Source organism: Aphelocoma coerulescens, chromosome 15 (assembly GCF_041296385.1).
Source record: "Aphelocoma coerulescens isolate FSJ_1873_10779 chromosome 15, UR_Acoe_1.0, whole genome shotgun sequence".
In the NCBI taxonomy this organism is placed as follows: Eukaryota; Metazoa; Chordata; class Aves; order Passeriformes; family Corvidae; genus Aphelocoma; species Aphelocoma coerulescens.
Genome location: NC_091029.1, coordinates 8,941,680 through 8,957,278, shown reverse-complemented (window position 1 = coordinate 8,957,278; position 15,599 = coordinate 8,941,680). Strand labels below are relative to the sequence as shown.

The 15,599-nt window shown below is 39.3% G+C and overlaps 1 protein-coding gene across 1 annotated transcript in view; it reads right to left on the bottom strand.

Moving 5' to 3' along the window:
* DGCR2 (DiGeorge syndrome critical region gene 2) overlaps window positions 1-15,599 on the bottom strand; it is a 45,273-nt gene that overhangs the window by 8,572 nt on the left and 21,102 nt on the right. The window contains exons 3-7 of the mRNA XM_069030463.1: window positions 8,450-8,575; window positions 7,064-7,274; window positions 6,032-6,108; window positions 3,977-4,153; window positions 2,401-2,604 (exon numbers count right to left, since the gene is read on the bottom strand). Coding sequence (XP_068886564.1) covers window positions 2,401-2,604; window positions 3,977-4,153; window positions 6,032-6,108; window positions 7,064-7,274; window positions 8,450-8,575 — 795 coding nt within the window. The remainder of the gene's footprint in view (window positions 1-2,400; window positions 2,605-3,976; window positions 4,154-6,031; window positions 6,109-7,063; window positions 7,275-8,449; window positions 8,576-15,599) is intronic.

The window sequence follows — 15,599 nt, the reverse complement described above, 5'->3', positions numbered from 1 at the left end:
GCTGTGGAGCCAATCAAGGACTGTTAGTAATAACAGACAAGAATTGTTAGTAATAACCAAGGACTATTGGTATTAACATGCCATGAGAAAGAACAAGGTTTGTCTGGAGAAGGGGGGCCGGGTGGAGATAGGGCAGCACTTTTCTGTGAGAAAGAACCACATCACAGTACAGTGCAGGTACAAGAATGAGTGGCAGGAAGTGGGCATGGACTACAGGCTGGGATTGAGACCACCAAGGACACCTGAAGCCCACAGAAAAACAGAACGAATTATTTCAGAAAACTTGTTTTTACACTCAGTATAGTAGTGCCCTGTAACCGCACCAGTTTAGTCATTAGAAAAGCTTCTACACATCAGTTCTTCTCAAGTATTTTATTTCTTCTACTACCTTTTCACAGTTGCAGATCTATCTAAACAAGAGCCACAACAGAAAAATTATTTTCTACCACAACCATGGAGCAGCAATAGACAGACTACCTTGGTTTCAAAATATTCCTCTGCTATTTATCTTTTGCTAAATGAGGAGAAGCATCTTTTAAGGGAGTATAGCTGTCACTGCTCAGCTCACTCCTATCACTGAAAATTCCCCCTACTACCGAGTCCTCGAGTAATATTTGTTACCACTTGTAATCATTGCTCACCCACTCACACCGCAAGAGCTGATTACCTGCCAACCCAACAGCAGGATTTATTTCCCCCAGGTCTCTCCTTGGGTGATTAATTTACTTACTGTTGATTAGTAAATACTGCTTTCTTTCCTTTGCAACAGAGCTTAGGGAAGATATATGAAAGAATTGGACAAAGATAAATACATGCTGATTAAAGAAAGTAATTCATTAATTTTTGTCATCTGGAATAGTCATTTATTACCACCCAGAAGGAAAACTGAAATGTTTAATTTAAAATTTTCAGTGTTTATCACTAGCTGAAGTAACTTCATGATGAAAGAAGTTGGATGACTGCTTGATAATTCCTCTCTCAAAAACTGAGTTACTAAAAAAACCACCAGAACACTTCAAGTAAGAGTATCATGAAACAGTCTCATTCAGCATCAGCACAGAAGAAGAGATTAAGGATGAGAAAGGATGTGGTAAAATACACTCTTCAAATCAGCATTCATTAAATAGTTAAGACCCACAGCAATAAGCAAGGATTAAAAGAACACGATAAGGTTATCCCAGGTCATCTTATCCTGTCTGCTGGATGATGCTTTGCTGACACTGTTCCTGAAGATAAAAAAAGTGAAGCCTAAGTCTTAACTCAGCTGATAAAAGTGGGAGGAAGACTCCTGCTTTTTTCCCCACTCTTTCACCAACAGACCTGCCACACTAGCTGCGAACATCTGTTAAGCTTAACCCTCAGAATAAATGTGACACAAGGAGAGCCAGTGGCCTTTAATGACTAACTTCTCTAGTTAAGACCAATAAGACTGCAAGTTTGGAAGTCAATAAGCACCCTCTTTATTTGTAACAATATACAAGCCTCTGATGGGAAGAGTTGACCTTCTATCTGCAGGAGTTCAGAACAATAGCTTCTTAATGCACTCAGATAAGATCAGGTTCTTTTAAAATATCAAAAAAAACCAGTGTCACAGAGAATGGTTGAGGTTAAAGGGAACATCCTGAGATCACCTAGTTCAACCCCTGTTCAAGCAGCATCAGCCAGAGCAGGTTGTGCAGGACAGAGTCCAATCAGGCACTGAATATCGCCACAGAAGGAAATTCCACAAACAATTAGCTCCAGTATTTGACCATCCTCACAGTAAACTCCAAGTAAGCTACATTTCTTTTCACAAGACTGTATATATATAAATATATATATATATATAACCCCCCCAAAATCTGTACCCCAAAACAGTAACTGACAAACAGTTTGAAGTCAACTTTATTGGCTTTATCGATCCAAAACAAAAACCTGCATTGATAGGCCAAATCTAGTAGGCAAGGTTGTAAGTCCTGATTATTATTGAAACTCTATATAATTTAAAAACTCCGCTTCCCACATGATCCCTGAATGCAAACTTCCACACACTTAAATATGCTCATGACCAGAAAAAGATGCTTAATTAGTGCTCAAGAGAAAAGTGTTTTGTTTTCATGACAACTAAACATGACAAAGGAAATGTACCAGATGCTCTACTAAAAACCCACAGTATTGTCCCTCTCCATATTGAAAATAAATTACTGCTTCTCCTTTCTAAGTAGCATCAGGGATAACTCATTTTACAGTCTCAAGTGTTTCCTTTCCCATGATTTGAGACCTTTCCCCACAGGGTGGCTGTACCCAGCAATGCAGAGGCACTGCAAGGATGTATTGTTTCAAACAAAGCTATACCCAAAGATACCCAAGTTGAGCACTCAGCTAATTTTTACTGACAAAACTGTAGCAGTAGAGTCTTACCTGGGTCTAAGCAGGTAAATTTGCAGCACTCCTTGGGGTCCTTGCGATACTGCTGACACCCCTGGGGCCGCTCACACAGAGCAGCCACACACATCTCAGGTTCACCATTGTGACACGTGCAGCTCAAACAGGGATCATTCCCTTTGGGAGTGAAATAGTAGCCTTCATCGACAATGTTGTCTTTGATATCAACACAAGTCTGGCCTAGAACAGAAAGGCACATCAATATCCATGGAATCCAGCTTAATTTGTTGCATTAAGTGATTTGAAAACAGAAGCAGACCACCAGTTAAAATCCAGGCCTTTAAAGAACTTCAAAAAGGTATCTCCAGGGAATGAGGAAGATAATGGATGGTCTCCAGGGACACAGGGATGATTTTCAGCTCAAAACTGACAAGGTGAGTTTTAGGTATTTTATGGAACTGACACGCTTTCAAGCATCCTCTCCAAGACAGAGGAAAGCAAGTGGTCTGAGAAGCTTAATCTTCACTGCCAGAGCCTGCTGCAGGCTCCCTTCCTCTCTTCTGGTATTAGGAAAAGCTGGATCTTTTCTAGACCAAGCCTGAAGGACATTTTTAACAGGCCAGGATTTCAAAAGGGCCAGGCAATAGTACTTCCACTGTCCTAGCAGTATCCTGATCCCTGCCCAGCAGGGCAAGCTTAGCTGCCTTTTGCCCACTGACCTAAGGGCAGGTGCCAAAATCAGAGAGAGAAAACAGTACTGGGACCCAGCAGCTGGAACGACTGCTCAGGGAGCGTGGCCTGTCCCCTCCACATGGCTCAGCTGGCAGGGTCCACACGGAAGTTACGACTGGAAGAGACCTGAGGAGGTCTCCAGCTCAATCTCTGATCGAAGCAGGGTCAGCCATGAGGTCCCAACAGGTTGCTCAGGGTTTTATCTAATCTGGTCATAAAAAGCTCTGAGGAGAGCGGCTGCACAACTTCCCTTGGCAGTCAGCTGCACCCTTTATGACCCTCAAATTAAACAACTTTTCTCCTTGCAAAGAAGCACCACTTAGATCGGGTGATGTTTACGATTACCTGATAATACTGCAAATACTTCTGTTGGTATCAAGGCTTTTGGAGCACAGAAATGCAAGATACAGAACAAAAGCCTTTTTTTTCCCCCCCCACTTTTAAGTCAGTGAGTTCCACTTGTCTTTCCCTTCTAGTTCTAATAATTGGCTGGAAAGAATTTAGTAGAATTTGCTATACTCAAAATAAACCATAAATAAGTGTTTCCTCATTTTAATGTGAAATTAATAACTTAAGAGTAATGTTTACTAATAAGGTAGTTAAAAAAAAAAAACAAAAAACAAACAACTTTTTTTTTTCCAAGTTTATTTTGGGGCTGATACTGCTGCCTAATGATTTTTTAGTAAAACTCTGTACTGTGTGACAGCCACACATTATGATGCTCTTATTTATTAAAATCAAGCAGAAATGTAACACCACCCTTTTTTTTTTAATTCACTGGGCAAAAATTAGAAAGGGTAATGAAACAATTTCCAGATATTTATTATATGCATATTTAAACACACACAATACAGTTAACACTGAACTGAGCCCAACTTACTCCTTTTGCAGAGGAATGAAGATTTCTCATAGCAGTTTTCAGCATACCAGCTGTGTAAACCATGGTGCCGGAGGGTAGGAAAATGGTAATACTGGAGCTGGGCACAAAGAATATTTTCCTTTTCAGACATAGCCGTACCAAAGATAGGGTCAGGGGGTAAAAACACTTCTGAAGAGCCTGGAACAAGATACATTGGTATAAGCAGCCTGTGGGTATGAAAGCTTTAGAAAGGCTCTGTAACATCACTCATTTAATGCACACCAACTTCAATACAAAGAGCCCTCCAGCTTCAGCTTCCATTAGCAACACTGCTCTGGAGGAAGGCAAACAGCTGGGAGGGAAGGGGTGACTCACACAGAAAAGAGGCTGCTGTTTTCAAAGTACTGGGTAATTCTGTCACTCTGAACCAGGAGAAGTGATACTCCAACATCTCCACAAGTGCTGCTTCACAGAGTCCCATGGGGTTTGCCTGACAATGTTATACACCTCCTCAAACCACACTGAGTTTGGTCACACTTGCTACCAGTGGAGCAAGAACCCACACAGCAATCTTGTGCCTGGCACTCCATGCACCCACCAGTGCTTCCAAAGATGTGCATCCGCCCATGCAGCTCCTGCAGAGCCGTTCCCATGTTTGGGGGGATGCACTGGGGCATCCACACTTTGGTCCTTCCAACTCATAAAACAGTACTCCTGAAGGGCTCCAAACAGTGCAAAAGGTGCTGAGGGCATTTTTTGGAGGACTTATGTTCCACATGTCCCAACAATAAATTAAAATTTTCACAGAACTCTAAATCACTTTTCAAATAGTTATTACGAATTCAGAGTCTGCCTCAATAAAAGCCTAAGAAAAGTTTTTCACAAACTCCTGAATGTTACTATGTACTTTATTTCAGAGACATCTCTGTATTAAATATAAAGCTTGAAAACAGAAGATTATATGGTATTGAGAAGGTTTCAATTCATATAAAGCATCAAATTAAATAAAACTAATGATACAGTTATGATGATTTTTCTGTAATTCATGCCTCCCTGTTGTGACCACTCTGTCAGCAGATGGCAGTGCAGTCAGCTTTCCAAAGAGCAAAGAAAGGTCCTTTTAAGGAGAATCTTTGTATTCATGTGTCAAAGGAAGTATTTTTCAAGACCCAACTGTTTGAAAATTCTGACCATAATTATGTATCTATACCTAAAGGAAAGTCTTCCTTCCAGATTTTCCATGGATACCGAAAACTATGTATGAGAAAAAAACCTATTCAGATTAGTTTTCAAATGCTACATTGGAATTCACTGTGCTGATGCTTAAAAAAAAAGCCACCTTTGTTTTAAATTTTCCATTACCTAAACCAGTACAGCAATTAGACAGGCAACTGTACACATAAGAGTTCGTATAATGACTTAAACTAATCTATCAACTGAAGTAGTTAAAAATAAAAGGTGTAGAAACATAACTTTGCATTTTCAGCAGAGGGAGCTGCTTGTTTTGCAATTGAAAGGGTTTAGCCAGTGACGCCCATCAAGTTAATGTTCACTTCTTCATATAAAATGGGATCTATTTCTGGGATTATGCAAATTCTGACACAGTTTAAGTAAACTACCTGAAATACTTTAAAAAGAAAAAATATGGGTAAATTCTGCAAAATTCAAGTGTGTTGTTTTAGTATATAAAATTCTACCAATTTTTGAAAAGCTGAAACCTCCAAACATGCTACACTAGTCTGCAAAAACTAGAACCAGAATCAGCAGTTCACCAAAACATTCACCACAAAGAATGAGAAATTACAGAGTAGTTTCCTTTCTCTATCTTAATCAAGGGGAAAGTCCAAATAACTGAAACATGTTCTTTCCACAGCAGCGTGAAAAACCAAAAACTTCTTAAACTTTAAAATAAGATGCGTATTGAGTATTAAGTTCTTCCACCTCTACACTGTAAAGTGAAGCAGTTCACCTTTCAACACTAGCAGTGAAAGAAGTCACGCTGTTCTTGCAAATCATATTCATGCTTTAATAAATTTCCCATGGGCACTGAACTAAGCAGTAATTTGAGAGACCTACCTTTATAAGCTACTTCCCAGTGACCTTCCAGAGAGTGATTTCGATTGGTGATCACATACTGATATCCCACCCAGAATCTGCAAAACAAATTAAGTTACATTCTGCAGATACAGGCCAAAAACATAGTAACAAATTAAATTACACAGAACCTTCCAGTGTCTTCATATGTAAAAGATAATTTTCAAAACATTCTGATTACTTTTTTCCTTATCTTTCTAGCCCATAAATGGAGAGAGACTACAGTTGAGGAATAGAAGAAAATACTTTATAAAATATTTGGTAGTTTTCTATGTTTGCAAATTATAACTGACTGTGTCTTTTCTTTCTACTCATATGCAGCACCTTAATTCTGTTGTCATGGCAGCACTTCAGTATCTAAAACTCAAAAATCACACAGCAGCATTCAGAAGTCAAGTATTTCTAAACATAAACTTAGGTCAGACTGTTCTGGGTCAAACCATTTAACTCTCCAGATACAAAAAAAAACCATTACTGAGCCACTCCTGGTGATCCATCATGGCAGCCCATGAGTCTGACTAAAAACCCGTATGAAGAAAAAGAAGGAATTGTTTGTAGTGAACTAATAGAATGAAATATCTGAAGCACCCAAACACAGTTGCAACTCAAAATGCCTTTTTACTTCATTCCTACCTCAAAGTTGCCATCTTTGTTAGTCCTACAGGTACTTCATGGAAACCAAAATCTTGTTGAAAAATAAATAATTATTTCTATACAAGGCAGTGCAGCAGCAAAGTCTTGTTAAATCCACCTTCCCTGATGCAGTTCAAGAATACCTGTACATTGCTAAGACAACCTGAAGATAAAAAGACTCTGCTGAATTGAATTATCTGTTAATATTAATTAAAACATAAAACCGCAGATGGGCCACTGCCAAGCAGCCTGTTCATATGGGGTTATTCACCTGATGTCAATTTTACCATTAGATTTTCTACACAATCTGAACCACAAACATTTGTACCACACAGAAACCATTCTCTAACATGAAATCTTTGTCCTTTTCTTCCTACTCACCTACGCTGGTCCTTCCTTACAAAAGTTTTTTCTTCCAAGTCCCACTCCTGTGCCAGGATGAACCTCAGTTCGTGGTCTGCAGTGAAGGTGGCGAGGGATCCGTTCACCCGCTGACATGTCTGCACAGCGTCCCAGTAGTTCTCCCCATTTAAATACACCCTGTAACAGCTGGCTGTGCCCTCATAGTGGTGCCATCCTGTTGGGCACTTTCCTAGGAAACATGAAGAATAGAAGGGAAACCATTCCCCCCAAATTAGGATCTTTAATATAAAGCATCCTAATCAATAATCACTGAGACACGTACACACAACAGTGTGTACACTTCACCTCCGCAGGAGAAGGTGCACACATTGCAGATCCCTGAAGACTTACTTTACTACAGCTTCTGAGAAATGTTGATTTTTTTTTTTACATGTTTTTAAAAAGATGACGTTCCTAGCAAAGTTCCATCACATTGTCACAGCCTTTAAAATCTTTAATTAAGACTGACCATCTACTGCAGAAGATATTTCCCTGCACCTCTTTATAAAACCAATAAATTTGATCAATCCAAGTAAAAACAAGCAGCACAAAAACCTCAGAGGTGCCCAGTTTAATGACTGTGTCTTTCTATTAGGTGGTTACCAATACATCCAACTTGCTGTTAAGTTTTCAACCTACTCTTACAGTCTCAAAAGTATTCACATATTCCTGCTCCCAGAGTCAATCATTAAAAATGATAGTTGTGGGGAAATTCTTGGTTGCTTTGGAAAAAAAAACACTGTAAGGCAGATCTTTAGGAATTAAGAAGGTGATGGTGTGAACTGCTGTTTCTGCTTTCTCTCAATTAACTCAACTGAGGGAATCTGAAACAAAAGCCTTGAGGCATTTCTGGGTGAAATAGGCCCACAGGCTTTTGACTGACATTCTTGGAGGTGATGGGTGACTAATAGAGAGAATCACAGGAGAGGAGGATGACATTTAAAACAGATGTGAAATATGATTTTAGCACCTGCATCTGCACTATTAATTTTGCATGACCTAAGAAACTTAAAATTCGGAAACTGTTTTCTGTTCCTTTCAATTCACAGTTCTGTTCTCAAGTCTCTTAATTCAGTTTTCTGTAACTGCAGTGAGTTGTAACAGAAAATTCCAACTCTGGTTTCACAAAACCAGGATTAATAAGGAAGTAGCATTCTTTGCATGTACTGGTCTGCTATATAAACCATGCAATATAGCAGGACATATATAAAAGAAACGCACAATCACCTGGAATACCAGAACATGTCAAAGTTTGGTCAAAAAGCTATGCAAGAGAAAAGACTATTACTTTTTCATTTTAAAATAGCCTAAATTTCTAAATTAATTAGCAGAAAGATGGCCCAGATTTCCCAGTCTGCAACTTACTGCTAAATCGGACAGGCTGTGCCATGTTGACGGTGTGGAAGCGGGTGGTCTCTCCTCCTCTCCCTCGATTGTGCCTCGAGTCCACATTCTCCTTCCCATGGTAAGTTCGCTGGTCCCCTGTCAAGCCTGGGGACCAGGAGGAATAGTTAGTACTGGTGAAAGATGCACACAAAGGCAGATTTCATTTTATTAAACTTGCTCTGGGTTTTAATTCAAGACATATGTGATACATGACTCAGGTAAACAAAGATGGCAGGTCCTTACAATAACAGCTTGGCCATTTTACTCAGCAAGGTAACTGAAGTACCTTCAACTGAAAAGAACCAACAAGCTGTTACCTGAGTCGTGCAGAGTAAACGAAATATTTTGGCAGATTCTCACCAGCCTGCAGTTGTACACAGGACTTGCTGCTCACCATTTCAACTGCTGCAGCAAATGCATCATCCCTGGCACACTGTATCTGTTCCTGTTTACAGAACTACCCACTCTCCAGCTGCTTTGTTCCTCAGCTGTGTGTTCAAGGACATAAGACAACCCCTCCAGTACATTTTCCAACACATTGTCTGAGATGTAGGATGTAATTAAAACCAGGAAAGGAGACCCATCTTCGGCCAGAAGAACAAGGCTTTTTTATTCACACTCAAGCTCCTAAAGGAAATGTTAGTTCATGACTTCTGAAATAAACCCACACACCCCCTCATCTCAGTGTCAGGGTTAACAGGTGTACATGACAACTGGATTCAATAACTTTGGAAGAACGTGGTGTAAGATGTTTTTCAAGAAAAGAGACTGGAGGGCTCCATGTGCCTACCAGGAGTAAATAAGGAACACTCAGTTCAGGTGGAGGCACTGCAGGGTGGGCCATAGCCAGCAAAACTAGCAGGTTCCTAAGCAGGAAGGCTGGCACAGTGGCGGGGAGAAACCTTAGAGAAAGATGGAGATGGGCACCGAGAAAGATTAATGTGGAAACAAGGGACTAAACTTAAAAAGAGAAAAATTAAAACCCCAAGAATATAAGCATTATAAATATCGGCTTGTATGTTACTTAATACTACTAGACGCTATTGAAGGTAATAGGGTTTAACCAGCACAGAACTATGTAGACATTCACTTCTATATAAAAAATCTGCTTATTTTCCTTTACAGCTGATTAGCTCCACTTAGCCTCACTAAACCAAATAAACTAGCCATGATCCCAAATAAAGAGAAGCTACACAGTCTTCTTTAACAGGTTTAACTACATCTGTTTGAAATATATATGAAATCACATCAATAAAACTTTCTCTTTTCAGACTATCTTTAGAAAGCAAGAGGTCCACAGCAATTTCACGGTAATTTAAACCCCAAGTTGGAGGCTGTTCAGTGCATTACCTGGGGGAAAGACCTCCACAAGACCCAACATCAAACAGTGCACTCCTTGGAACAAATGTAGGCACTGATGAGCAAAAAAATCCCTAGCTGAAGCCCAGGAACAGCAAAGTTGCTTTGCATTCATCTGGCTCTAGCATACTGAGTTTGCCCTGGGTTAATGGGATAAGCAAGGGCTATTTAATTATCACGTTATCCTAGGAATTACATGTCTACAGAGATCACCCATTAACGAATGGCTGTGCATAATACACTCGCATGGCCTTACAGGAATAAAGCAGTAATTCTAGTGTTCAATATTAGAATATGCTATCTATCACAGGCAAGAAGTCAGTGCCAAGAAATTCAGTCAGTGTATATTTTAAAGGACACAAAATGGTAAAATAATTTGACAGTGAAGATTACTGATTTTTTTATTACTTTAAAGGCTAATCTATTTTTAGTTTTAGAATCTGTTTTTAATCCTAATGGTTCAGTAGCACTATCTACACTCTGATTTTCAGAGCGATACTGAGACACTAAAAAAGCAAATCTTCAATTACAGCAAGACTTTAAAAATAACACTAACTAATGTAGAATGCTTTATCAAATTCTACTGAGCTCAGCATGGGGAGCTCTACTTTCCCATGGCATTAAATGGTAACAGCTAAACCCAAAGAACCAGTCAGAACCAAACACATGAAGAATCAGCTCCCTTTCAGAAGTGAGAGCAGATGCAGCACCATATGGCTGACCCTCCGCAGCTAAACAGAACGCCCACGAGGACTTAACAATTTATCTCCCCCAGGAATAAAACAAAAGTTCACAGGTTTTAACATGCAAGGTTAAGGAAGAGTTACACAGGCTAACATCCTAAATTAACAGAATTTATGCCAGATGCTTTGAAAAATAGCTTCCCACACGAAGAGAGTTCCATCAGTCCGCACCCAGGAAGCAGAACTCATTCCTTCCTCAGCATCTGCCCTTGTCAGCAGATTCGCTGCTGAAACCAGGACTGAAGTGGCACAAAGCAGCCACCACAAGTCACTTCTTCAATCCCAATACTGTCAGCTGCTAAATAAACTGGTGCTCTTCAAATATTAAATTGTTTCTATTTGACCTGAATATCTGTCTCCCAAGAAAAGCAACGATGACAACTTTTTCCAGGGCAATAAAGAGATGCTAACAAGCCTCTACATCACTTGAGTGCCATGAAAAGCTGTTGCAGATTCTGGTGGCAAAGGTGTAATTGGACTGGTTTTCTATTTTACTTTAACAATACTCTGCAGAAGAATTTTACATGTACTTTGCTTTTCCTACTTCCTTTTTACAAATAATTTAATCTTGTGGTAAATTAGAGTGTCATGGACTCTTAAGATAACAACTTCAGTCAGAAGATCAGAACCTAAACATGTTTGAGTGTTTCACAAAGAAAAGGCCATCATTTTCAGTGATTACATGCACACTTCATATTCTGAAAGCTATCAAATTTTGGAAGATCAGTTATTTTCCAAGATCTTTATTCTTCTGAATACTACAACCACAGGCAGTAACAGCAAAAGTGATATTTTTACTAGCCAAGACAGATACAGATCTGTTTCCTTTGACTTTATAAAATTACTCCAGAAATGTCACTTGCTGGCTAGTTGGTGCAGAAAATGAAAAAACTGCTTCAAGTAAAAACTCATGGGGCACTATTTTTTTTCACCCTTTGAATACTAGTGTGGTGAACACAAGTATCCTCCAATCTATTTCCCACTGGATCAAGTCATGATTAGTATTCACCCAGCTCCTTCCAATTTATAGTTGCTATCTAATTCACTCCAGCAAAATTATAGTCTAAGTATAGGGCTGTAGCTCAAGGAAGTTGTTCAACAGTGGTGATTCTGTGGCTATTTTCAGTTGTTTAAAACTTGAAGCTGCCAATTCAGAATGGAAGTTTGCCATGCTGATGGGTCCTTCTACCTTTTGGAAAACCTCTGTGTCACAGATGTCAAGTCACTCAAGAAAAATCCTTCATAAGGATTGATGTACTATGTCAAATGATGTCAAAATTAAACTGCTTGTGAAGCAACCAGGTCTTGCCATATCTTAACAGTTCCAAGGTTTGAGCTGTTTAAAGACACAGATTCTCAAATTTACATAAAAGCTGCCTTGTCCCCTAAACTTCAAATTTTCTGTCCAGCATATTACCTACTAAAAGCTTAGAAAGCTTCCAATTGCATCTGGTAATTTGAGAGGTGAGAGAACTTCAAGATTAAGTCCAGTTTTGTGCTTCAGTATTTGGAAATATAGTTCAGAAGCTCCCAGAGAGGAGTAATTCTTCTCAGATCAAGCAGCTCCATGCTGTGTGTTATCAACTATATTGTGCTAGAACATCAATGCCAACCAAGAACAGCATCCTGCTGTGCTGACTGCTATTCAAGGTAACGGACTGACAGAAAACAGCTTATAATTTATACACCACCAGGTAGGGTAAAAAAAAATAGGAGTTCAGCAAGGGCTCAGGAAAGGTGTGGAAATGCTCAGAGGTTTTTATCATTAATACCTAGCTTTTAAAAAGGAGATGCACTAAAAAGTGCACAAATGTCAAGAGTCACTTCAACCATACAAAATATCCTTGGGGAAACAAAACACAAAGCTGTTTTTGATCACTTCAAAACAGGTTGCTGCAGCTGCTGCTTCATCAGAAGGGAAAGATGTAAAACTGATATGGATAGGATTTATGAAGGGCACTCGAGTTTAAGACATCCATTCTCATTCATAGGCAGCACAAAAAACCATCAAGCCTGCAGTCTGGGAGGAAAACACAGCCAGAGCTATACTAAACCCTGCTCTGCTCAGCCTCCTGAAAATGAGTTAGACCAGAAGGCCTGCAAAGAAGGTAGGATATCTGCAGAAGTTGATCTTTATTCTTTTAGAAGCAAAGCTGGAAATCCAATAAGCAGTAAAAGGTAAACTGCAGATCCCTTCCCTCTTATGGGTTTAAATACAGAACTTTCATAAAGGTGAAAAGGTATGCTCCTACTTTGATTGCTTATGTAGAAATAGAAGAGAAAGTGATTAGAAGCAATAAATTCCCATTTGCAGAAGTCCTGGTTTAAAATATTAATGCCTGATTCTACCATTTTATAGAATATACCCCTTTGGGATAAACTATTTTTAGGATCAAGTACTGTTGACATGGAACAGTCCATGAACTTCATGAAGCTCCACTGCTTAAGTAGAAGCGAGTCACAGGCACATGCTACATAATAAACCCTCCCAGCAATTGTTAGTATGCTCCTAAGAGCAAACAGCCCCTGGTTTTAGTCTATCAGAGATGAATTGAGGGTAATCTCTGCAGCAGATTCCGCTGCCACACGGGTGCCTATTGGGAAGGGTGGGGGGAACAGTACTTTGCACATGGCAAATTCGGGACTGAAAGGAATTCCATGTTTCAAAGGAAAATGGTCATTGTGATAAGAGACAGTAAGAATAAAAACAACTATCATGACAATCTCCAGAGAAATATAGCAAGAAGTAAGCATCTCATACATTTATTCAGATTGTCAATGAATTAAATGTCTTACCTAATTGTGTTCTGAAATGCCAGAAGAAATTCAAACAAAAAGTCTTACAATTTGGAATGTTTCTTGTACTTCAGCCAATACACGATTACCAAACTAATTTATTAATTACGGATCCTCTTCTTTTAATAGGACCTTTGTTACTAACACAAATTAAATTAGGCCTAAAAAAGGTGAACCAACAGTGGCAAACAGCTTACAATGGTTTTGTAATAAACCTTTCAAAACACCAACATGACTAAGTAGTCACTGAAACACACTTAACATCACCACAAAACACTAATTCACTGCCACTGATCTCTTTCGAGTTGCTCATGTTGGAGTGGCTCAAAGGCTGAAGATTAACAAGCTTTCCCAACTAGATTCAGGCACCTTTCTTGCACACTTTCTTTTCATGCTTCAGAGAGTTTTGTGCCTTTTAATTTAAAGATATTGTAATTCTCCAAGTTTCACAAGTTCAGGTGGCTTCACTAACCAGATCTCTCAGGTGTTCAGCCTGCCTTTATTGAAGGGAAGAACTTTTTAATTAAAGTGTTTACATTTAGCTGAATCATCACACAACTGCTCATCTATTCCAAAGGTATTTTCTAAATTTAAAGCTGCATCATTTCTTGTTAATTCAGTGGCCAAAGAAGAAAGTTGCCACTCCTGAGTATGACTATGTTACTATTATTAGTAGCATTAGCTCCCCAATCCATGTCCCAAGACAGTCTCTCCTATGACTCGTCATGTATGTATTGCTTTCCTCAACACAAGCACACTGTGCTCTTCCAAACTGATTCTGGCCTCAGGTTTACTTTCATTGATGCTACTCCTCTTTATGCTCCAGCACAGCATTCCCATGCACACCAACCTCTCCTTATTCTTGACAGCTCTGAATAACACCTGCCCTTCAACACCCATTGCAGGTCACGATGCAATCCCGGCAAATTTTTTGTTACAGGTATAATAGTTTTTACATCCTACACCAGTAGTTCTTGTTCCTCTGGTTTGCTGGCTGCACTCCTCGCATTACTGTGCAAATATCTCAGTTCTTTCACAAACACCACACCTGCTTTCTAGCTGTTTTACTGAGCACAGCCTTTTTACCAATTACTTATCTAATTACTTCTCTCATCAAGTGGAATACTTTCCTTCTCTATGCCGTCCAGCATTTTCCCCTCTGGTACTCTTTACACACATTATTCTTCTCTTCCCGCATGGTGGTGAATCAAGTCTCTCCCACATTTCATTTCTTTAACCTTCAAGTTCTCCTCATCATGTCAGGCTAGACCATCCAGTGAGACCTACACCCCCAACACAACACCAGAATCTATGTACTGAGAAACGTTGCTTCCATAAAATCCTTCTCCGATCCATACACCAGACATCCTTTGGAACTCCAGTCTTTAGTCAATGCCATCCTGGTGCACACTCCATGCAACAACTTAAGGTTGCTGATGAATACATCAGAAACAGGAGAAGATAAAAACAGTCTTCCACTAATGTGGAAGTTCAAATGCTCCCACAAGCAAGGTCTTCAGAGCTTTTCATGTAAATCCAAACATTAACCTGACTGCCTTCCCCTAGTCACTGAATTCCATTATACTCCAGAATTTTATTAGGTCCGTAGCTTTTTCACATTTGGCCGAAGTTAGCTAAAAAGAAGAATAACAGCACAGCTATAAAAGCAATTCTCTTTAGGACATCCACATTGTAAAGAATATCCTTAAATAGACTACCAGTGGCACAGCTTAATTTTCAATGTCAGAAGAAACTACCAATGCTTTTCCCCTTTGCTGCACATTCACACACACAAACTAAGGAAAAGTTTTCTTAAAAGACCACTGACGTTCTTTTAATTATTTGTCCATAGCACACACTGGGGAAATGGCTAACTACAGCACAGTTTCAATTTGGAGTGTTGGATTTACTTCTCTAATTCCTTTAGATTATATGAATACTTAGAAGAGTTTGTTGCTGTAAAACATCAATGCTACTATTTTGTAGCACCTCTCTAAAATAGCTGAGAACTCAGAATGATGACAGACTGAATGCTGTTACGACAATGCCACAGAGTTCATGTGATTCTCTGCCAAGAAAATTAAGTAGTGCACTGGCAAAGAACTCCTTAAAACAGTTTTTGAATGTAATTTAGTCACACTGTAAAGATAAAAAGTTCTGAATTATGCCACAGTTGAATTCATGCTTTCAGATATCTGTCTCATTGTTCTTAACAGAAAAAAAATTACAGG